This window comes from Sceloporus occidentalis, unplaced genomic scaffold, assembly GCF_023333645.1.
Source record: "Sceloporus occidentalis isolate IW3139 unplaced genomic scaffold, rSceOcc1.0.p SCAF_96, whole genome shotgun sequence".
Lineage (NCBI taxonomy): Eukaryota > Metazoa > Chordata > Lepidosauria > Squamata > Phrynosomatidae > Sceloporus > Sceloporus occidentalis.
The window spans coordinates 2942190-2965958 of NW_028317076.1; the positions used below are offsets into that span (position 1 = coordinate 2942190).

At 38.7% G+C, this 23769-nt stretch overlaps 1 protein-coding gene across 1 annotated transcript; it reads left to right on the forward strand.

The window, feature by feature from the left end:
- Window positions 1-224: 224 nt before the first annotated feature.
- Window positions 225-21592, forward strand: LOC149284277 (coiled-coil domain-containing protein 171-like). The gene is made up of 21 exons (XM_089496966.1): window positions 225-313; window positions 862-970; window positions 2532-2706; window positions 3342-3532; window positions 5046-5192; window positions 5638-5730; window positions 5950-6110; window positions 7939-8077; window positions 8610-8712; window positions 9422-9528; window positions 10615-10704; window positions 10899-11099; window positions 12123-12290; window positions 13635-13823; window positions 14264-14762; window positions 15173-15265; window positions 16492-16715; window positions 16890-17072; window positions 17496-17681; window positions 18230-18375; window positions 21553-21592. The coding sequence occupies exons 1-21, from the start codon at window positions 225-227 to the stop codon at window positions 21590-21592; spliced, it is 3333 nt and encodes a 1110-aa protein (XP_089353092.1).
- The last annotated feature ends 2177 nt before the right edge of the window (window positions 21593-23769 follow it).

Here is a 23769-nt window from a genome sequence, read left to right on the forward strand (position 1 = left end):
ACATTTGTTATTTTAACCTTTTCCTCTGTGTTTCCATAGTCCCCCCCCCAAGATGTCAGTTACACTTATACATAGACATTGAAGTAAATATAACTGCTGCATATTTTTGTATCACTTCTGCCTTATCTGAATAATTTTTGTTTTTATTCTCTTTGTTGTCAGTATGTTTCAGGGTTTTTTTTGTTTTTTTTTTGGAGTCATTCGTTCTGATAAGATGCTGAAGCATGGCATTTGACATGTTAAAGAAACGAACGCCTACAAACATGGATAAGAAGACATTCAAGTCTGATCAGTCTCGTAATGATGATAAAAGGTAATACTATAGTTTGATAATAATTTTAATTGTAAAGCTTCCCTTCTGACTTAACACAGATTGTTATTGTGTTGCAGATGTGTTTGGCTTTAGTATTCCTCCCCACTGGAAATGTGACTTTGCTGTAATTACCCTCAATAGTTTATAAAGCAACTTGGCCTCTAGAAGGCCAATGTGGAACGAAACACATTATATCGTACTTTACATGGCATCATTTATTTAAAATGGTCAAAATCAATATTTAGGATAGATTTGTTTATTAAATATAATGTTAAAAGGTACCATTTTTTGTTAGGTTGCTAGCTGCTTCATTAAACCAAACGGTTGCACAAAAACAAATGTTGAAGTCAAAGATAATACTTTTTTTAACTATATATTTTCGAATAGATTGTAAGCTTGCGAGAGCAGCACCCTCTCTTCCTTCTGTATCTGTGTTATCGTGTGTCACGTTATTTTCAATTGTCATTTCTTTTCAATACCTATTATTTTAACAGCACTACGGAATCTGCTGAGCGATATAACTAAATTTAATGTAATGATTCCTGCAGGCATGGGAAGGAGGAACAGGCTGATCCGACTGTCATCACTGAACTCCGTTCAAAACTTAACAAGGCTAACAGTGAAAACCTTGAACTAGTGGCAAGACACAATGCAGAGGTAAGTTCTCTTTTTTTCACAAGCATATAGCAAGAGTGTGACCTCATAGGGCCAATCCCTAGCAAAGTTATTCCTTTTTGATCACTTTAAACCTACTGTGCCCATAAAACACACCACCTTAGTAATTTTATCACCATATAATTTACTTTATTATATATACACATTATGTTATCTATTTAATGACATATTTGCCATCATAGTGATATATGTATGAACACATTATTTACCCTATTTCCTTTATACACTTATTCTTGATGTAATTCACTTTATTCGTTTTATATTAGCTATATATTTATTCATTTGGAAAAATCACTTTCAAAGTGTAGTTTTAATTTTTTTCTATTGATATCAGGACATGATAATCATTTGTCCCTTAGCAGGTCTGAAAATTAGGTAAATAAAACCTCAGATGAACAACAAATGAAATATTACACCATGGCATGATTTATTCAACAAAATAAAGCCAAAATGGAGAAGCCATATGTGAAAAACTAAGCACACCATATGATTCAATAGCTTTTAATACCACCGTTAGCAGCATTTGTATGTTTGTATGACTTTATCAGTCTCTCACATTGTTGTGGAGGAATTTGGCCCACTCTTCTTTGCAACGTTGCTTCTGTTATTCGAGGTTTGCGGGCATTTGTTTATGCACAGTAGAGGACTGCATTAGGAATCAATGTTTCTATTGATTCTACATTACAACTGATTAACATACTCACTCATTTTGCTAACTCCGCCTTTTAATTATTAATTGAGTTTATACATACTTTGATTAATTGTCTGATACCAAAATGTGTTTCCTGGATCGGACAACTTAGCTTATGATTGAGCACTTATGTGTGAAACACTATGTCCTTTTGTATTTTCCACTGATAAGAAAATTTGTACCTTTTAGATGATGCTGACTGGTTTTATAGTCCATGGATTTTGAGTAGCACTCTTTGGAGTGTGAATAGGATATTAAAACAAACATCCCTACTTTGTATGCTTTAATACCATGCTTGTGGCTTCTGTAGGTAAAAGCCAGTATTTTCATAGCACAAATTGTTTGGAAAAAGAAAATACACTGGACTATCTGAAGTCATAGAGATAATATTTCTATGCTATGATTTCTATGCCGGCTGCTGATCTGTGTCGTCCCATAAATTAACCAAATTCTTGTGGGTGGTGTCTGTGTGGTCACCTGGATTCAAGGAACCAGGCCATGCAAAACTGAGAAGCACTCAGTTTTAGATGGGTTTTATACAAGTGGCCTTGAAGAGTCTTGTAGTACACTCTCATCAAAGCAGCTGAGGCAGAACACTCCTGGAAAATATATCTAGAAACCAGAGAAAACAACTACCAGTGCGCAAGAGAGCATTTGGGTAATATCTCAAGGTCGTGGTGATAACCCATAAACTAATTTCTGTCGTAGTACCATGTAGTCCAGAGCAGGCTTCAGTAATGGAATATCGTTTTAAAGCTGAGTAAATCACAAATCTGTTCTGGCTAACATTGCACTTGTCCTTTTTGGATCTCATAACTGTTTTCTTAACGCGATTTAACTTTTTACGAGCAGCTGTCAACTTATGAAAGCCAGTTCACCCGACTCCGTTCTGAAGTTGAGAAAGGTGAAGCCATTCGTCAAAGCTTGGAGTACGAACTGGCAGTGGCAAGGAAGCAGTGCAGCACCGAGAGACTGGCACTAAATGAAGAACGAGCAAGTTCTCTCCGAACTCAGGAACAATTTAAAGGTAAACTATATGTCATTAAAAAGAATTTGGAATACGATATTGTAAGCCTTCACTTACTGTTCCCGCAGTACTTGTAAGATAATCTTAAACCATTTTTAAGATTTTTTTTTTCTATTATTATTTCTTTGTTTGGCATGCCATATATAGCTGGAGATTGTGCATCCCATATACTTTTTGCATTAGTACTCTGTGAAAGATCGGTTCTACTGCTGATCATTTTTAAAAATACTTTTATGTGATCCTCGTATTGATTAGGAACTGTGACAAAAACTTATTACAGGATAAAAATCTCTTAACATAATTCATCTGGCAGACACATATTTAACATTTTTTTTTTTTAACACAAGTGTTCCTTTGATGGAGATCCAGCGGGCCTCCTTTACTTTCTCATAACATCCAAATTCTGTGTGATGGCTGTGTGCTTGGCTCAGCCCATTCTAGCATAATGGTCCTATAGACTGCTCCATTGCTTGGATTTGCTCACATTTCCAGTCATATAGATACAGAATGCCTTACAACCATAGGTAAAGGGACATAAACCTAGATAAAATATATATTGATAAACAGTAACAGAGGAACATGTACATCGAATAAACAAGTGGAAAATAAAGATACATCTATGTCTCCCCAAACAGCACAGATTGAAGAGCTTCAAAAAAAGATGTTCAACGTGGAGCACGCTTTTCAAACAGCACAGTATAACTGGCAAGATGCACAGAAAAGGTTTGAGAGTGATTTACAGCATCGACACGGTGTTATTGAGAATTACAAGAAGGCGGAAGAGCGCATCCTGTCTGAAAAGAACAAATTGGAAGGGATTCTTCAGGTACAACACTGGCAGGTTAAAACCGAGATGGCTCTGTATAGAGAATAATTCAATGTCTAAAGGAGGCTTTGAAGAGAGCTCACTGATTTAACTAAGCATATGGTGCTAAATAAAACAATAAAAAATAATAATAATAATACAGGACCAGTCAAGCTCTTCTAGCAGCAAAAGCGCATAGTGGGATTGGACTTCATAATGTATAGTGACGTCAAGGAATTAAAACCACAACTCTCCCTATGAAATAATTGCCTCTGATTTTTTTATTTGGTTGGGGCAGTTTTTACATTATTGAGGTAGTTTATAAAGTCTTGTTAAGAAGCGCTTTAACACCTTTAATGTGTGTTACAGCTGGAATACCTGTAATGCGTTTAGAAATTCTTTGTGCACAGATTAGATCAAAGTTACAACGTTAAGATAAATGCAAAAAACTCCATATTAAATACCATACACACTACGCGGCATTGGTGTGTCTAGTCTACCACAAACAGTTGCAACTCTTGTTTAGTATACCCCTCCCGCTGTATGGTAAGCCTGGTTAAATGTCCTCACCTTCTGTTTCTGTAAATCCAAATTATTAAATAATAAAAAAGAGAAGTGCTTTGCAAAGCAAATTGAAAAACGTAATAAAGAACTTTTTTACATAAAAAAAGAGGCAAAGGTTTCTTCATTTATGTTCTCCTTTTATATTATCCTTTAATTCCTAACCTAGCTAGGTCCTTGGGAATAAAAAGCAGAAAATATTCTTGGACAATGTCTTTAATGCATCAGATATCAAAAAGAAAGACAGCTGCTTACCATATTGTAACACCTCCATGTAGGGCAATGGCTTTTCGCCGTCTGGTACTGTTATGTATTGGACTCTTCTCCTTGCTTAAATGTACCTCTGTGACCTGGATTCCAGACCTCAGCCCTTGTGGCACCATGATATAAAGCACTGCGCAAGATCAACACCCTCCAAGAGAAGCATGTCCAAACTTCACAGCTTCTTGATTAATATATGTAATTAAAGTATGATTTTAAAACATCTGAGATTCCGTCTTGGTTGCACATTTACTCTCAAAGTGGTATTTTTATATATAAGGGATATAACTGTATTAACAATAGTACCAGGCTAACAGGAGATTTAGACTAAAGCAGAGGAAAGGGTTTTTTACAGTAAGGGCAATAAGGATGTGGAATTCTCTGCCTGCAACTGCAACTGGATGGATACCTGGAAAAACATAATCCAGGTATCAATCCTTATTGATCCAAGGAGAAATCTGACTGCCAAGAAGGAATTTTTTTGGCTAGTGCAAATTGGAAAGAGCGAAACCGGGGTCTTTTTGCCTTCTTTTGGATCAACAGCAACAAATTAACAGATATAGGAAAGGCTGAACTTGATGGACGCATGTCTTTTTTCAGCCTATGTAACTATGTAAAGGCTGTGTTAACTACACATCCGTAGAGTAGAGCTAAATATAGGTTGTGTTGATATCATTATGGATTATCTTACTGACATTTCATTTCCCACCAGAAACAAAGCAAGACCATACAAGACCTGCAACAGAATTTGCAAAAAGTGGCAACGGAGCATAGTAGCCAGACGGATACTTTACGGCTACAAAAAAATGAGCTGGGATATAGTCGTGAAAGAGAGGAGAGGCTGAAGATGGAGCTTGAGGTAAGTGATTCTAGGGATAAACAACAAATGCTGAGACTTGGATATTATTACCCGTTACAACAATAATTACATCAATTCTACATACTAATTATTTTAAAAGGGGATTAAAAAAATAACTGGAAATGGGCCATGGGAGTGAAAAAGAATAGCAAAGAGTCAATTTTTTTTTTTTTTTGTGACCATGTTTTGATAATGGAACACCCATACAGCGTCTCCCACTATCTTTCCCACTAACTTACACACATGTACACGTGCTTAGTCTTGCACTTAAGTGCACGGATTCCATTGACTGTCGGTCACACCTAGTGATATAGTGTTGGGAGCATGTGTTCTGGAAATGGCTTTAGCTTGTGAAGAAACCACCACGGATTTGGGTTACATGCCAGATTGGGTTACACTGAATTTTAAATTTTCTGTTAATATTTTCCTGTCTCTCCCTTAACAGGAAGCAACACAGAGAATAAAGAGGCTGGAGGAAAGTATTGAAGCTGAAAGAGCAACACACCTGGAATCAAAGTTCAACTCTGAAATCATTCAGGTACCTGCCTAAGACCCGGCCTAAAACATTGAGGGAAGAGATGTTAAGCAGTGAGCAAATTGTCCAATTTTCAGACAAGTTTAAAACATGGGCCTCCATGTCCCAACCTCTATATCTTTCCTTGGGGCCCCTTGAACATCTGCTCCATCAGAAGCCTGGGTAATTTATCAAGTTATTCTTTCTGTCTCTCCTTCAGTCTGATTATGTTTCTCATTGCAGCTGCGAATTAGAGACCTGGAAGCATCACTGCAAGTAGAAAAGGCCACCCAGTCACAAACGGCCTCTGATTTAGAGATGATGAAAAAACAGTTCATAGACGTGGAAGTTGCATATAACAGAGAAAGGAGCAGGGCTGAGGAAAATTCTGACAAACTCAAGAAGTATGTTCTACTTTTACTTGGCTACGTTAGTCAGACAGGATCACTGAGTTAATGTATGTGCAAAATGTCTAGTCCAGTATGCCAGCATCAGAGAAGGGGAGGAGCATAGTCATTAATATAGTCATGTAAAAAAAGAAAGTACAACCTCTTTGAATTCTATGGTTTTACATATCTAGACATAACATGAAAAATTAGGTAAATACAATCTCAGATCTCAGCATCTCAGCACATGACATATTGCACCGTGTCATGATTTATTTAACAAAAATAAAGTCAAAATGGAGAAACCATGTGTGAAGAACAAAGTACACCGTTACTGCTTCCATAAGAATTAAGATGTTAAGTAGCAGACGTGCTCCTGATCAAATGCCCTTGATTAATTGATCATCAACAAGTGTGACCACCTCTATAAAAGCCGACGTTTTAGCAGTTTGCTGGTCTGGATCATTCAGATGCGTGTTAACAAAATGCCGTGGAGGAAAGGCATCAGCAATGATCTTAGAGAAGCAATTGTTCTTGCCCATGAAACTGGAAATGATTATAAGGGCATTTCCAAACAATTTAATGTCCATCATTCATACAGTGAGAAAGTTTATTCAAAAGTGGAAGTTTTCAATCTTCCCAGGAGTGGACATCCCAGCAATTTCACCCCAAGGTCGGACCGTGCAGTGCTCAGAGAAATTGCAAAAAAAACAGAGTGTTAGACTCTACAGGGCTCAACATGTTAAGGTTCATGATAGTACAATTAGAAAAAGACTGAACAAGTATGGTTTGTTTGGAAGGGTCACAAGGAGAAAACATCTTCTCTTTAAAAAGAACATGACACTAAGTTGCATCTGAGCTAACTGCAAGACTTCTGGAGCAATGTCCTTTGGACACACAATGCGGAACTGGAGATGTTTGGCCATAATGCACAGCGCCATGTTTGGCAAAAACCAAACACAGCATATGAGCACAAACACCTCATACTGTCACTGGAGGGGTGATGATTTGGGCTTGTTTTGCAGCCACAGGACCTGGGAACCTTGCAGTCATTGAGTCGAGCATTAACTCCTCTGTGTACCAAAGTATTCTATAGTCAAATGTGAGGCCATCTGTCCGACAGCTAAAGCTTGGTCAAAATTAGGTCATGCAACAGGACAATGATCACAAGCACACCAGAAAATCAACAGAATGGCTGAAAAAAATCAAGATGTTGCAATGGCCCAGTCATAATCCAGACCTCAATGTGAGAGACTGAGAGTCATACAAACAATGATTACTTTAAGTTATTGCTGCTAAAGGTGGTTTTAAAAGCTATTGAATCATAGGGTGTACTTTTTCACACATGGCTTCTCCATTTTGGCTTTATTTTGTTGAATAAATCATGCCATGGTGTAATATGTCATTTGTTGTTCATCTGAGGTTTTATTTAGCTAATTTTTAGACCTGCTAAGGGACAAATGATTATTATGTCTTGATATGTATGAAGGAGGGTGTACTTTATTACACCACTGTATAATGTGTGTTATAGATGTTAAGTGTGGTTTTATTATAATAAAAGAAAAGCCAATTTTCTTCAATGGTCTTCATATAAGAAGAAAAAATGTTTTATTTCATTGGACTTCCTGTTTAATTTGGCTTTAAACTTCTTCATTTTCTTTTTTTTTCTTTTCACATCTTAATTTATAAAAGCTGCACAATATCTAGATAATATAGACATATGGTGCAAATTATGTATGGTCATGTGAGTAAGCTAATAGATCTATAAAATGACAAATCTTAATGTTAACATGTGCATGCTAAAATCTGTAGGCTCCTCACAAATGTAATTCTATTTTTATGATAGGACTGAGGAAAATTACTCTTGTGTACTGAATAAGCTGAATGAAGAAATTGAGCACAAAAACAACCTAATTACGGACCTCACAGAGAAACTGAAGACTGATGAAGAACGCTTTGTGTTAATGGAACAAGAACTCGCTTTGGTAATGATAATGGCTTGGGGTGTCTTCTTGGAGAAAAGAGGTGATAGCGATCCTAGTGAAACCTCCATGATGCTCTTCTAGCCACTCTTTGGCAAATGAAATAAGGTTTATCATTATAGAACAGCTAGAGAGCTCCATGTTAAAGAGCTCTGAGATTGGTTTCTGAGAAGCAAAAAATAACATTAAGCATTTACCGTACAAAACTAAGTTAGTGATTTAGAATAAGTAAACTAAAAAACTAAAACCTACCACATTTTTTTTTACCATTGTAGCAATGATACATCTAGGCATGTTGTTAGGTGGTTTGAGTACATTACAAGAAAACTAACATTGTGCATGTTTTTCTGCCTCAACCCACCATTTTGTGATTGCATGTCTACACTTTGTACAAAAATACACAGAATAACCTACCACACATTATTTACTTAACACACTTCAAAAAAACTTAATGTGTACCACTGGAATAACTAATGAAATTAATATAATGTTCTATATATTTTTTTCCCCCTGGGTTGCATAAATACTCAAACAGACAAAGAAACAGCAGTTCACTGTAGAAGAGGACTACAGAAGCTTCGCGAGAGATCTTCAGTCACTTGTGGACACCTTTAATGTGTCAACTCAATGCCCATCAGGTTAGTTGAAGGTGTTGGATGACAGATGCATCTGTCAGTGTGTTAGAATGACTCCATTGTGGGAATTCAACAGATGCCTCCTCCACCCGTGCCCCCACATGTTCTCATCAGATGACATGACCAAAGTAGTCCTCACAGCAGTCTTCTGCTCCGGTAGGGTGAAGGAAAGTCAGCCTGCTGTATCAGGCCATACATTGATGGACACTTTCTATAGTTTATGTGACCTAAAGAACTCGCAGTCTGTGCTTGGAATCCTACAAAGAGAAAAGTCCCCTCTCGTGTACCTGCAAAAAGAACAAATGTTTTATGTGCCAACCTCTCCAGAAGCAAAAAGGTCACTGGCAAAAAAAAAATACACGTGGGACACTAAAGACCTGACAAGGCATATTGTGTAGGATCAGTTATAATAAGTGGAAATGTCTTTTCTTAAGATTAAGTATGTATAAAATCAGAATATAATATATATCCTTTGGAGTTCTAGTCATACACATAAAAAGCGTGTGTGCTTTAATTCCAAAATACTTAATCTATCAGACTAGGGACCAGGATGGTTTTAAATTGTTAATACACTTTTACATTTTAGAGTATTGGCGGTCACTGTGTTGGCGGTTACTCTGTTAGTGGTCAAAGTTTGAAAACTTGTAGCAGCATCAAATTCAACCTTTTGTATTTTACTTGTGTATTTATCTCATGTTTTCCCTTTCTTTAGGGAGCTACAAAGACCAAAGTACACATACAGCTTCTGCTGTTGTCCTCGAGGCTCTAAGACGCACCTTGACAGATTATAGGAGCTGCCTGGCAGATGCGTCCGATGAGGTAACACAGGCAGTGTTTGCCTTGAGTCTGATGATGATGCTTTGCACTTGTTACAAAAGGCATGTACGCTGAATATTGACAGCCGTTCAGCCAGTGGAAAGATCAGTCATCACTTCTGCCATGGAATAAATCCAGCTAAGAGCTTCCAATAAATTTACTACATAGAAGCATTGTCTTCTTGACTCTTTCTTCTAAATGAGTATTTCTGCTAGAAGACCCATGTGAGCCTTAATCCATAAGTTATTAATACCTAATAGATAATACCTAATAAAGTCAGACTGTGAAATAAACATGTCATAGATGTGTAGATCTTAGTCAATCACCCCAGGAAATCAATGTTTCACAGGACTAGAGTAAGGACTAGAAGAATTGACTTTTGCTTCCTTTTTTTTTTTTTTAAATATTCTAAACAATACAAACAAGCTAATTATCATGCTGTGAACACTGTCCATTGCAGTAACAAAGTTAACTTTTTTTTATAACCAGTTTAATAAAAGTGTAGAAGAAACATTTGCCTGAAAATATCTCACTGGGATTTCAGCTCCTCTGAGACTATGTGCAAGAACCTACAGAGTAACAGGGAATATGTTGTGTGTGGCAAGTGGCCTAAAAGGTGAAAAAGGAAGCCATTTTCCTAAGTAAAACTGACATGCAGCTTCAACAGAGTTTGGTAATGGTGCTTCCAGATTCTACAGGCTGTCTTAAAGCGACAGTTTGTCCCTGACAGACCCTCTAAAGAATATATACTAAATTACTTTTATGAGTATTTTAATACAATTTAGGAGAAGCTGCAGCTCCCCTCCTCCAAAATCTGAAGAGCTTCAAACAGCCAATCTGCGTCAGAATAGCGCACCCATTGAAATCAATGGGAGGACTTTCTAGGGATGTATATAAGGGTCTCAACATACCCCCATCTGCACAATTTGCCAAGCCGTCGTACATATCTTCTGCAGAGAAAATAGTTGGAGGACAGGCTTAGGAGTGAATACATATGAGGTCTCTGTAGAGTGTCCCTTTTAATTGGCAGAGGATTGAAAATTAATGTAATTCACAGATTAAAAAAGCATTGCCCTTTTTTTTAACCAGATTGAAGTAACAAAGCGTGCTTGTGAAAAGATGAACGAAGAATTGGAGTCTTCCAAACAGACCATACAGTCGCTGTGTAAAAGCCTTGAGGTACTGTAACTCAGCCGCTGACGTGCCAGTAATTAAATGTGAAGAGATACATAAAAAATATTATTCACCTTGACCACTGGGAATTTTCTTTATGCAATTTGTAGAATAAATGGAGAAAAAGCACCTGTAACATATATTGCTTAAAATTGAAACCCTTGCAGCAGACATTTTCACTTATGTTTTCTGTTCTGTAGGGAGCCCGATCTGACCAGCTGAGTACTGCAAAGGAGCTACAGCATTTACGCTCAAGATGTACCAACGCTGAATCGGAAATCAGCAGATATCAAATGGACTTGGAGAAATTGCAACAAGGCTGGGACACAGAGAAGCGTAGGGTCTCTGAGATGGCGAGTGAGATTCAGAAACTTACTAGGATATACCTAGAGGATGCAGAGGTATTACTGAACGGCAGCTAGCTGCTATTAATATAACTAGTCTGTAGCACACAAGAGCAGCGCTCTCTTTTCCTTTTGTGCCAGTGCATCTTTTTGTTAAACATGTTATTGTTAGTTTTAGATCATCCTTTATTGTAATAGTGCTAGGGATGCACCGAAATGAAAATTCAGGATGCACTTGGCCGATACGGAAAATGACCCCCCGCCAAATTTTTATTTTCTGCACTGCTTTGTCTTTGACCCCTCCCTTTTGTGTTTTTTTTGCCCCTTGTGTATTGCCACCAGACTGCCCCTTGCTTTAGTATTCATTTATTTGATGACCCTAGCTAGCTGCCCCCCTTGTGTATTGATGCTGCCAGCCCAGATAAAATGCTGCCCTGCAAGATGGGGTCTGCACATCACTCCCCATGCCTCCCCTTACACATCCATGCTATCACAAACATATTCATTCATTTACTCATTCACAGATACTCATTCACTCACTCAATACTTGTTCATACTCGTTCATACATATGCTTTTTTTTTAAGCTAGAAGGCCATTCTTGGAAAAATTCACTACTGTTCCAAACCATTTTTTGGTCAGTATAGTAGGGTTTCATTGGAGCTCCAGAGCCTGAAAACATTTTGTGTAACAGATTGATATCTGTTCAGGAATGCCTTTTGAAAGTGGCATAAAATTGCCTTTTGTGCTGTTGACTTCTGTCTTGTGGCAAGGAATAACTTTATATTGGGCTGGGTCTTTCCAAATCAAAGCCTTCAAACACTTGACCCTTATAATACCTTGTGTTTGGCTGAATTTAGGACAGGCGGAGGGCAATAACTTAAGCACAGAGATTATGTATTTTATCTCAATAAAATCAATGTGAAAAATAAGCAACAATGCAGAAAAAATGATAAAGGGGTAAATACATTTTCACACACCCATGTGTGTGTATTGTATGTCTGTTTAATGCTTGTTGGGATGTTTTTGATTATAATTTATATTGCAATCGCATATGTTAATTTTTTTATTTCCTTTTTTAGGAAAAGTTAACATTTCTCCATGGCTTATACCAACGTTTGATAGCAGGCTGTGTGGTTATAAAGCATCCAGGGAGCATGATGGCTAATTTCTCTTGGTCAGAGCTTTGCACTGTCTTGCAAGAGAATGTCGATGCTCTAATCTCGGACCATAACCAAGCTAATGAAAAGGTAGTGATAACCTCTTCCTATTTAATCGTTCAGTATTTAGTTTAGATTGCATCTTTATCAAGAAAGGGAGACTTTGTTTTTGAAAGAAGAAATGACATAGGCGTACAAAAATGATGTTTGAGGATTCAAGTAAAATGCTACAGATAATTGATCGTTAATTAGAAATAAACTGCCATTTAGCCTACTTCACATTGCTATACTTTGCAATATTACTTCTAACATATAGTATCACCACTTTTTATTTTATATAGGTGTCAAAATAAGTAAAAATGGTCTCTATGTCCTTAGCAACCGTTTGACATCTTTGTTTATGAATTGTCTTTTCCACCATTACCTTAGGCACATGCGCAACCGTTTGTAATTACAAATCTGATTGTCATGTTTAGATGGTAGTAATAATTTGGTCTTCGGCTCGGTGAGGTCCTAGGTTTAGCAGTTACTTGGAAGCTGGATTTCTAGGGACAGTATCTTGGTTAAGGTCATTCTCATGCTCTGCTGGATAACAGATGATCATATTTGCCATGCAGTATGACTGTGCTATAAGCCAGATTGGTATTGCGTCTGTACTAATTAAGGGCTACTAGCCCCCAGACTCCATGAAGTCTTCCCTGCACTTGTTATAGCATTATCCTACGGGACCTAATTAAAAAATACAGCCTATTAATGAGGTTTTTCATTCAAGTATTACTCATTTGCCTTAATAAACCAATCTTTTACCGGGAATATGGTAGAAGCAAAACACAGTGGCCCAAATAGTCTCTTGGGAAATAAAAAAAATTAAAAAGATACATCTCTAAATAATAATCTACAGTGAGTTCTTCTTTATTCACAGCCGCGAAAGAAGTCTGAATGAGAGTCAAATGAGACTTTTTTAGGAAATATTCCGTAAATGTGGAGCTTCACTAGCGATTTTTTTTCAGACAAGTTTATTTTTTCTTTTTATTAAATATTTTATTGTATTTTTTTTTCTACAGTATGTATTATATACATCTCACAGTGCCTTGCAATACTGAGCAGGCAGTCTTCTATTTAATGTACAATGATGTTTATAAATCGTGTTTGATACAAAGAAAACTTGTTTACTTTGATCAATATCAATAAGAAATCAGATCTAGTAAATTCACATGCATATGTTTGACTGTAGGGGACTTTGATTACGTCTTACTTTTATTCAGCGACCCATAAATCTGTCTCCCTGTTGTGTGTTAGGAAGGAGCAGTGAGACTAGGTTATGCATTATGTCCGGGTCTTCTTTTTATATTTTCATGTTGGTCAAATACGTTTTTTTTTTGCATATCTACTGAAATACTCTACTTACCGCCAAACATTATTCTGTCCTGATAGGTGACGCACCTGGAGCGTGTTTGCAAAAACAAGGCTGAAGTTATGGAAAACCTACAGCAGAGCCATCAAGACTCTATTAATAAACTGGCTGAACAGATGAAAGCAAAAGAAGAGGAATGGCAGAAACAGAGGATTGACTTGGAACAGCGGTACTCTGCTCTTATTAGGGACCTTCAAGCCAGGGCACAGGTATCATAATAAAAAAACTTAAAAACAAAATATCATCCGATCTGCCCAGTGGAGTCATTAACATCTGTTTAATGTTTTCGTGGATATGTAATATTAGACATAATAACATGTCATTATGTAAAGTGAGCCTTTCAGATTAACACACATGCTGTAGGATTATAACAACATTATCACAATAACTTTAACATCCTTTACAAGAGAGGAGTCAAAAGGATTATTGAATATATACCCAAAATGCCCCAAAATATTGACATTTGCATGGGTGGAAGGTATATTTTGCTTGTTTGATTTTTGATTAAATTTCCTTTTTTTTTTTTTTTTTTTTTTTTTTATCCGATAGAATATTACATTTGCAAACTCTAATTAATGAAGTAACTGTACCATATTCTGCACAATATCTGCTGTAAAGGATAATTCGGTATTTGTTTTTTTCTTTGTAGAAATTTCAGAGTGTAGCCGAAAAAGCAAAACACAAAATAGCCATTTTTGAAAAAACAAAGAATCAGATGGCTCTTGAAAATGTGAACATAAAAAATGTACTCATAAACAGCGAAAAGGACCTCAAGTCTCTTCTAGCAGCCTGTGCTCTTATGGCTGGTGCGTTATACCCTTTGTACAGCAGGACTTGTTCTTTGGCTGCTCAAAGGGATTTTTTGCAAACTCAGGTAAATGGTTCTCTAGAAGTTCAGAATGAAATTCGAATGCTGGTGCAGGCTTTGTCTGCCACAGAAGAAAATACCCTGGGGGCTACCAAGACAAAACCCTCCAGAAATATGAAGAATGTGTTTCGGAAATGTGTGATTGCTGTGTTGGCAGCTAACAGGCTTCAGTGTCTTGGCCGATCCAGTAGGTCATTATTCACTTGGATGGATGGTTTCATGGAAGGTCCTGGAATCCTCGTTTCCATTGGTGGAGCTCTTGAGAAGAGCACAATATCAGGTAAGTGGACTTGTTTCTTCAAAGACCTTTGAATAATGGCCTGGTCTTTATGTATATGAATGAGTGCATGAAACAGATTATATAATGTGTTAAAAAACCTAAAACTAATAGTTTGCTGTTTTGTTATTGTTGCTTTGGGTTTCTGTACAAGGATAAGCCTTCTTAGTTTATGTGCATGTAATACACAACAGGAATCGTCACAAGGTTGATGTCAGATTCAAATTGAATCGGGGGTTGTATTTCATATACCTTGGGAAATCTTCCTGGTCTGGCGAGCTGTGGTGCACCCTATTATTTACTTATTATTGTTATTATTGTGAAACAATGCTTAGAATGATCGTGTGGCTCTCCAAAATGTCCAGTGTTTAGAATAATGGGAACTGTATTGATATGCTTTTCCCCTCTCATAGGTCAAAAAGCATTGAAGTGGTTCAGCAGCTCAGATCTACTCAACATTGTAGTTTATTCAATGTCCGAGTTGCTTGGAGTTTTACATAAACCAGGTAATGCACCAATAATATTAAAACCTCCTTCTGAAATGCAAAATATAGCACTCTGGGAGCACCCCCTACATTAAATTGTAGTCACTGTATTTAATGAGATCCAAGCCATGTGTTTAAAAGTGTTTATCTTTTATGACACTCGAACCTTCTTTGCAGGGAGCATTGCTTGTATGTATTCTTATGCAACTTTTTCATAAAACCAGATACACAGCGCTGATTTAATCCCCACTTAACAACCCTGCTTTACAAATAAAATATATACCACTAATGCTACCGGAGGAACAAAGTTATTCAGACTGTTTTTTTTTTATTAGTCTGAAAAAGCTATACCTGCAAGTCTTGTACGATGTTATAGATAAACACTGTTGGCTTACTGATTGCGCTTCTGGGATCCCAAGTCCGGTGATGGCAGGTTACATCTGGCCTTGTAGTGTGGAATCTAATTGATAAGGCCTAAATAAACCTATTAAATATTATCTGAAATAGCAATTAGTAGACAGAGCGCTGACAATTTAAAACACAATTATTAATTACAGACCTGACAAATCTTGCCGTAAGTAGGACACGCTGGGTGTACTGGGGCTTTAAGTCTATTATATGAAGGATGATTAGGGAAATCCTGCAGGGAAATAAGTGATTGTAGTTGTAAAATTTTAATTGCCTCGGAACAGGGTAAATTATATTCTCTTGTCTCCCGATCCAAACACTGTGGCATTGGGTGCAACTATGTTTGTTCTAAAGTGGCTAATTTCCTGGGTGTCACAGTAACAGTTCTGCCATACATATTCTTTTATGCCAATTATATAGAGATTACATATAAAAAGTGGTACTTTTCCTCTTAGTTTAGTATCTGTCTCTGTACTTGCATGTTAAGTATACGTGTTAAGATTACTAAAAGGGGTCAAAATGCAGCCGTTTGGTTCTTAGGTGGCAACTTCTTGTCTATGTTACCATATGGCAACATATTTATGTTAGATGCTGCTGTAGGCAGTGATGTTGTATCTCGGCACTCCACCTCTTAATGATGTGTGGCACATTGTGCTGGCTAGTTCTCCATAGTGTAAATGGACCAGTTGGTAGGATCAGAGATCGCTCTTTGAACAAGCTCTATGGTGTGCCAATGGGCAATCAGTTGTAGCCCAAAGGCTGTTGTGAAATATAAAACCAAGCAACTGATTGTATATTGTTTTCAATATAGATTGTTAACTCTCCTTTGCGTATTTTAGATGCTAGTTTACAATCACAGGGCCACCTTGTAAAGTCTGCCAGGAACTCTTTTTCGAAGCTCATGAAAAAGCTAAGCATTGAGATGGGGAAGGTACCTGAGAGTCTGGAGAGATGTCCAGCTAACGTAGACCCCGATTCTTTAGTCCGAAGACTGTCGCATGGGCTTTGCGAGGTCAAATCCCAGACGGCAAGTCTGGGTCTGGCCAGCGAAAGGCCCGTCAAGGTACGAAAATATGAGTAATAATAAGAGAAGTTTGTACAATTCGGTCTTTTTTTCAATCAAAGTAAAAAAATACGTTCGAGCTCTATGGTGATACTAGATTATATAATGACATATATATGCATATTGCTTTCAACCAGGTATAGTTCTTCACGTGATCCCTTTTGTCTGATTTAGAAATGCTTAAGCTGTTTAAAGGAGCGGATATTTGAATTGACGCAGCGGCTGCATACTGGAGAAGTTGAGAGACGATCGCTACGCATGGAGCTCTCAGATTTTAAGCAGAGTCTTAATGAACTCCGAAAAAGTTCGAACGCCACAGAAAGACGTAAGGAGCCACTTCAACAAGTTAAGCAATCTGTAAGTATGTTTCTATTGTCATTTGCATTCTTTTTTGTTTCTCGGCAATACAAGCAGTGATACAGTGAAAATGGTAACTTTACCTGACAGCTTCTTTGTGAATAAAATAAGAAAAGATCGTGTTGTCTGGGGTTTAACTCCCACTAAAGTAATGGTACAGGCTAAGTGGTTGTCCCCTAGCTACATAGCTTTTCTTAACATGTATATTTGTTTAGCGTATTATTTATTCTTTTTTTTATCTCGGCCTAAAGTCATTGGCTGTTCGTGGCAAAACTAATTGCATTTTTTTTTTTAACAATCCCACCTTAAAAATAATGACATGGGCTTCTCTCAGGAACGTCTACAGCCCTTTCTAAATGGTTGCCATAGACTGTTCAATGTGTTACATGGTTCTCACTAGAATGTTCTCACTCCGTTCCTTAGAAAGTGGTTCCTTACGCAAAGTTTAAAGTGGCGTGTGAAGAGCTGAATAATGCACTGATACGAGAGCAGCAAGCACAAATCCTCCTGAGTGAACAGTCTCAACAGCTGTTGGAGCTAAATCACAGATTGCAATTGCACTCGAGAGAAGAAGCTGAGAAGGATCAAACTTTAGCAGACGCTGTTAAGGTGACCACTTTCTCATATCACTAGTTATCTTAATAAAACAACATTTCCTTTACAATTTCTTTTAAGGCAAATAGTCTGTGACCCTGGGGTTGCCAACACTTAGCGCTTGTAGCTGTTGTTCGGCTACTGCTCTTCAACGTTAATGGCACACAGGAGTTGCAGTTTAATAAAGGATAAATTGCTATGCTTTATCGATGCCAGTTCTATGTTCTACTTGCAAGTTTCCTTTTCCCTTGGTTCACATAATGCTATAGGTAGCACCACGTGCCGTTGCTGTTGACAATAAACCACAATTGGACTGGTTCACAGCAATATGAGGTCTAGAAAGCATATATAAATAATGATTCTGTATTCGGTCTGTTATTTATCTAGTTATATAAGTAATGCATAGAAAAAAAAAAACTATTTTTTATGAGCTAGTTAGTGGTAGCCATCTTAGCCCAGTTCAATCTGTCTATTGGTTTTCAAAGCTCATGGTTAAATTGAAGTGATGCTGGTGCCCTGTCGAGTAACTGCTTGCTCCTTCCTTGTGTTCGTCCTGCTTGTAGAGTCTCTCTGAGGCTAAGATGGAGGTGAGAAGAAAAGATCAATCTTTGCATCAGCTGAACAGACAGGTTTCCCGGCTGGAGCAGGACAGGCGTCTGCTGAAAGAGAACATCCACAATGTAGAAAGTGCCCTGCGCACGGCAGCAAAGTGAGCACCGGGACCACGGAGAGATGACTTAAAACAAACAAGAGATCAATTTGTACTTTCATGCTGAGGGTTTATGCTCAAGTTAGCAAAACCTTAAAAAAAAAGTACATCTGCTTTTTGATACATTTTCAAAATTCACTGATACTACGTTGCAATGACAACTCCCTAGCTTGATGAAGTGAAGTTTGTGTTGTAGGAGCTTCTGCAATATTGCCCTATAGACAATCATAATTAGTATTTTTGGAGCCTGTTTACACAGACTCCTTACAGGCAGTGTGTCTTATGTTCTTTGGCTTAATGATTTCAAACATAAGTGCCATTAATGTAAATAAATGTAAAGCTAATTTAACATTAAACATTGATATTAACTAATATTTCAGGGTAACTGGTTGTATGTTTGTTAAAATGTGTTTTGTATGGTCTTTAAAAATATTGTACAATACAGTAGTTAATATTTTTCATAATTTACATTATATACCGATATTGTTTGGGGTAATAAAGCAGAAGAAATGCCTAAACTAATGTGCCTTGTGTATATCCCCCACACTGTCCAATACCATTTACATTCAGAGGGTTTAGGCTGCGCAGAGCTAAACAAACTGTAACCCAATAAAGTGAAAGTTCTGTTTCTGCAACTTGGTCTGCATGATAATACTCTGCTGGAATTGTCATATCTAAGCAAATTTCTTAAATATTATCTATGGTCTGCATTATTTCTTCTAGCTAAAGGAAACCTTATCACCTGAGAAATCTTGTTGGCAGCATCAGTGGTTGGGTTCCTCAATTGTTTAGCTTCTCCAGCAAGCTTTTAAAGTTTTCTTTAAAAGTTTGCTGGAGAAGCTAAACAATTGAGAAACATTTTTTTATCATTGTGTTTCTTGAGGTTCAGCTCTATAGTAACTTTAGACATTGTGCACTTCAGTAATCTTTATTGAATTGTCTGCTATTCAAAGCATGTCTCACTCAACATATCCAGAGGACTGTGCTGTTTAACGGATAAAATTTGCAGTTTATTTATTTATGTTCTCCTCATCATGTATGTTTTCCTCATCACCTTTAGTACCCACTTCTCCCCATTAAACCATTCCAAATACCACCCCTCTCCATCTCTCTGCCATCACAGCTATCCCAGTACCTCTACACTAAACTTTATATGTGAAACCTGCCTGTGTTTGCTCTGCTACTTCTGTCCCCCACATATTCCTTCCTATTCCTATCACTCGCAACCACCAAACTTAACCAACATGGTCAGCCTAACCAATTTTATTCCTATCATCTCCAACCATAAACTCCCTCCAGTTCTTAACTGTTCCCTAACAAAGGCTCTCCTCCTCACTTATCACCTCTTCCCTTTCCCGTCTACAAGATTTCACTCGAGCTGCCCCATATCTCTGGAATCTAAAACCCACTTCTTCAGAGAAGCATTCCACCTTAGCTGCTAGAACTTCCTTGTCATTGAGACAACCACCACACTACCTCTCACCCTTTCTCTGTGCCATATACCGTATTTGCTCGATTATAAGACGAGGTTTTTTTCAGAGCAAATGCTCTGAAAAATACCCCTCGTCTTCTAATCGGGGTCGTCTTCTAATCAGACCTCAAATAGAGTCTGATTAGGAGACTAAGATCCAGATCCCCCGCACCGCTGCAGGGGACCTGGATCCTCCTGTCTCACCCCCCCCCATCATACACACACTTACCGGTGCTTCCTGCTGTATTGCCGGGGCAGCGGGTTGACGTCTACGCGATCCGCGTAGACAACGTCCGCTGCAGCCGGAAGGAGGTGTGGCTAGCAGCGGGGGTTGTCTGCGTCCGTCGCGCAAACCTTCCCCGACTGTCAGAGATCAGAGTTCCCCGCACCGGTGCGGGGAACTCTGATCTCTGACAGCCGGGGAAAGTATACGCGACGGACGCAGACAAACCCCCGCTGCCAACTCCACCTCCTTCCGGCTGCAGCAGAAGGCGACGTCAACCCGCTGCCCCGGCTGGAAGCACCGGTAAGAGAGGGCTGAGAGGGGAGGGGAGAGTGTGTGTGTGTGTGTGTGTGTGTGTGTTAGTTAAATGGGGGTATAGGGTGTGTGTGTGTGTGTGTGTGTGTGTGTTAAATGGGGGCATAGGGCATTTCTGGAGTGGCGTTAAGGGGGCATTTAATAGAGCACTCTGCCTCCTGAAATGCCTTATACACCTATATGCCACTCTGCCCCATAATATGCATTTTAACCCCCTAAATGCCAGAGTGGCATATAGGGGTATAAGGCATTTCTGGAGGCAGAGTGCTCTATACAATGCCTTTTAACTCCCTTAATGCCACTCTGCCTCCTGAAATGCCTTATACCTCCCTATATGCCACTCTGCCCCATAATATGCATTTTAACCCCCTAAATGCCAGAATGGGATATAGGGGTATAAGGCATTTCTGGAGGCAGAGTGGCATATAGGGGTATAAGGCATTTCTGGAGGCAGAGTGGCACATAGGGGGTCAAAAGGCATACCATGGGGCACAGTGGCATATAGAGGGTTAAAAGGCATATCATGGGCCACAGTGCCATATTGGAGTGGCAAGCCTGGGGGCAGATGTGCGTAACTGGGGGACAGGTTGGAAAATACAAGAAATAAAAACAAAAAAAATATTTTTCTCAATCATAGCTTTTATTAAAAAAAATAGTTTACATGAATTAACATTTACTGGTAAAACTTTTTTCCTTTAGGGTCGTCTTATATTCAGGCTTTTTCTTTTTTTCCTAAGTTAATATTCAGATTTTGGGGGGTCGTCTTATAATCAGGGTCGTCTTATAATCGAGCAAATACGGTACCCCCCACACTACCTCTCACCCGTCACTGATACCCCCTGCACCACCTCTCACCCTTTCTCTGTGCCTTATGTTTGTCACCCCATTCCCTCAAGATTGTAAGCTTGCAAGCAGGGCTCTCTCCACCTAATGTATCGGTTTGTCTTAGTCTGTCAATTCTCGTCTTGTCATACCCTTTGAACTTATGTATTGTATTAAGCGCTGCGTAAATTGTTGGCGCTACATAAATAAAAGATAATAATAATAATAATTTAACTATATGATCGATTGAACATTTTTTTTTACATACAGAATATTCTAACAAATTGTAAGCACTACAAATTTTTTTAGCATTATTAGTACCACTGGGCAGTCTTGCTTTTTGCAGGGATAAAGAAATTCTGAACAGTCACATGAAATCTGTTTAATTCAGGAGGTAATATTTTCTATCTTTGTTACATATATTCCAATTAAAATCAAGGAATACCACCTTCTTAAGCTTTCCATTAGCCACGGTCGTGTTATGATTAAAATTTACTTTAGATTTTGTCCTAAAGTTTAGTTGCACATTCAAAGGCATTATATATTTCTTGCTGTGAAGCTCAGTATCTGAAAGGGAAGCTAGGTTTACAGGTCTGTCAAGCTCAGTATCTGCAAGGGAAGCTAGGCTTACAGGCCTGTCAAGCTCAGTATCTGCAAGGGAAGCTAGGTTTACAGGCCTGTCAAGCTCAGTATCTGAAAGGGAAGCTAGGCTTACAGGCCTGTCAAGCTCAGTATCTGCAAGGGAAGCTAGGCTTACAGGTCTGTCAAGCTCAGTATCTGCAAGGGAAGCTAGGCTTACAGGCCTGTCAAGCTCAGTATCTGCAAGGGAAGCTAGGTTTACAGGCCTGTCAAGCTCAGTATCTGCAAGGGCCTGTCGAGCTCAGTATCTGCAAGGGAAGCTAGGTTTACAGGACTGTCAAGCTCAGTATCTGCAAGGGAAGCTAGGTTTACAGGCCTGTCAAGCTCAGTATCTGCAAGGGCCTGTCGAGCTCAGTATCTGCAAGGGGAGCTAGGCTTACAGGCCTGTCAAGCTCAGTATCTGCAAGGGAAGCTATGCTTACAGGCCTGACAAGCTCAGTATCTAAAAGGGAAGCTAGGCTTACAGGCATTTCAAGCTCCGTATCTGCAAGGGAAGCTAGGTTTACAGGCCTGTCAAGCTCAGTATCTAAAAGGGAAGCTAGGCTTACAGGCCTGACAAGCTCAGTATCTAAAAGGGAAGCTAGGCTTACAGGCCTGTCAAGCTCAGTATCTGAAAGGGAAGCCAGGCTTCGGTTGGGATGAAATTTGAAGAGCTTTTTCCATCCGAAAACAAAATTTGTCACTCACCCACACTCTTACATTTTGATTCTCTCTCATGGTATCTCTCAATGTCTTCCTACCTTCTCTGCCAGCTACTTCGGTGTCATTTTCTCCTTTTCCGCAGCTTTACATCTTGTCTCTTGTTCTTGTTATCTCAAAGGGGCAGAGCCTCCAAACACACCCTCTCCGCTGATTGGAGAAATGGTGAGAGGCTGTCCTTGTGGGACATGTTGTGGCTCCGCCCTTTTGCAGGAGTACTCCAAGAGGCCAGAATAATGCAGAGTGACTCGCGTAGAAAGAGAAGTGCAGAAAAGTTTATCTTTCTCCATGGATTCATCTGCATTATTCAGGCCTCCCTGAGTACTTCTGCAAAAGAGCGCATTCCCATGGGGACAACCTCTCCCTATTCCTCCATTCAGAGGAGAGGTTGTCCCCGCGGTGAGCGCCAAGGCTCTGCCCCGTTGCGGAAGCTCTCCAGGAGGCCAAGGTAATGGAGTGGATAACAAGGAGAAGCGGACCATAAAAGAAGATAGAAGAACAAGAAAACCAAAGACAAGAGGTGAAGCTGCTAAAAAGAAGGTGGGAACACAGAAAGGATTTGGCAGAGAAGGTAGGGAAACATAAAGAGAGGGAGCATGAGGGATAGTGTGAGTGGTACTGAAGAAAACAATGAAATACTAAAGGAAATTCGGAATTCTCTGCTGCGTGATTAGTTGAGGGTCTCTCCTCATTTTTGGACGTTCGTACAAATTAACGAAATCCAGACAAATCCGAAAGCGCAAGTCTACTTGGCATTCTGTGTAGCAGGAACTGATCTTCATGCTAAACTAGCCAACACCACCTGCTTAAACCACTTAACAGCTTGTAATTACATGTTGGATGCACCCTTTAAGAGTTAAAGAACATTGTTTGGCCCTTAGTTCTATGTAACAATAGTTAAAAATTTTTTAAAGGGACACAAATTGCCCCCCCCCCCCATGTTTTCTCTAAATCCTTGAAGTGCGTTGGAAACTTACTGCTGAGGAATTAAGGCGAACTCTCAGGTTCTGCCACAAGGTGGCAATGTATCATGAAATGCACCAATATTTGATATACAATACCATACTTAATATTTCTTCTTTAAGCTGTCGGTCATCAAAAAACAAAAATATACATGCTGTCTCTGTTCGGATGCATTCTTTACTATACCACGAAGCTGCTAAAGGAAACCTCTATTACTGTTTTACAGTTACGCCTTCAAAAACTCCATTTATACTGAAACAGT

Excerpts from the sequence above, each read along its gene's own strand:
- LOC149284277 (XM_089496966.1), top strand. The coding sequence starts at position 225 with ATGGCATTTGACATGTTAAAGAAACGAACGCCTACAAACATGGATAAG. Across the intron at positions 8,713-9,421 it reads GTCAACTCAATGCCCATCAG|GGAGCTACAAAGACCAAAGT; the intron begins GTTAGTTGAAGG and ends CCCTTTCTTTAG. Across the intron at positions 15,266-16,491 it reads TGGAGTTTTACATAAACCAG|ATGCTAGTTTACAATCACAG; the intron begins GTAATGCACCAA and ends TGCGTATTTTAG.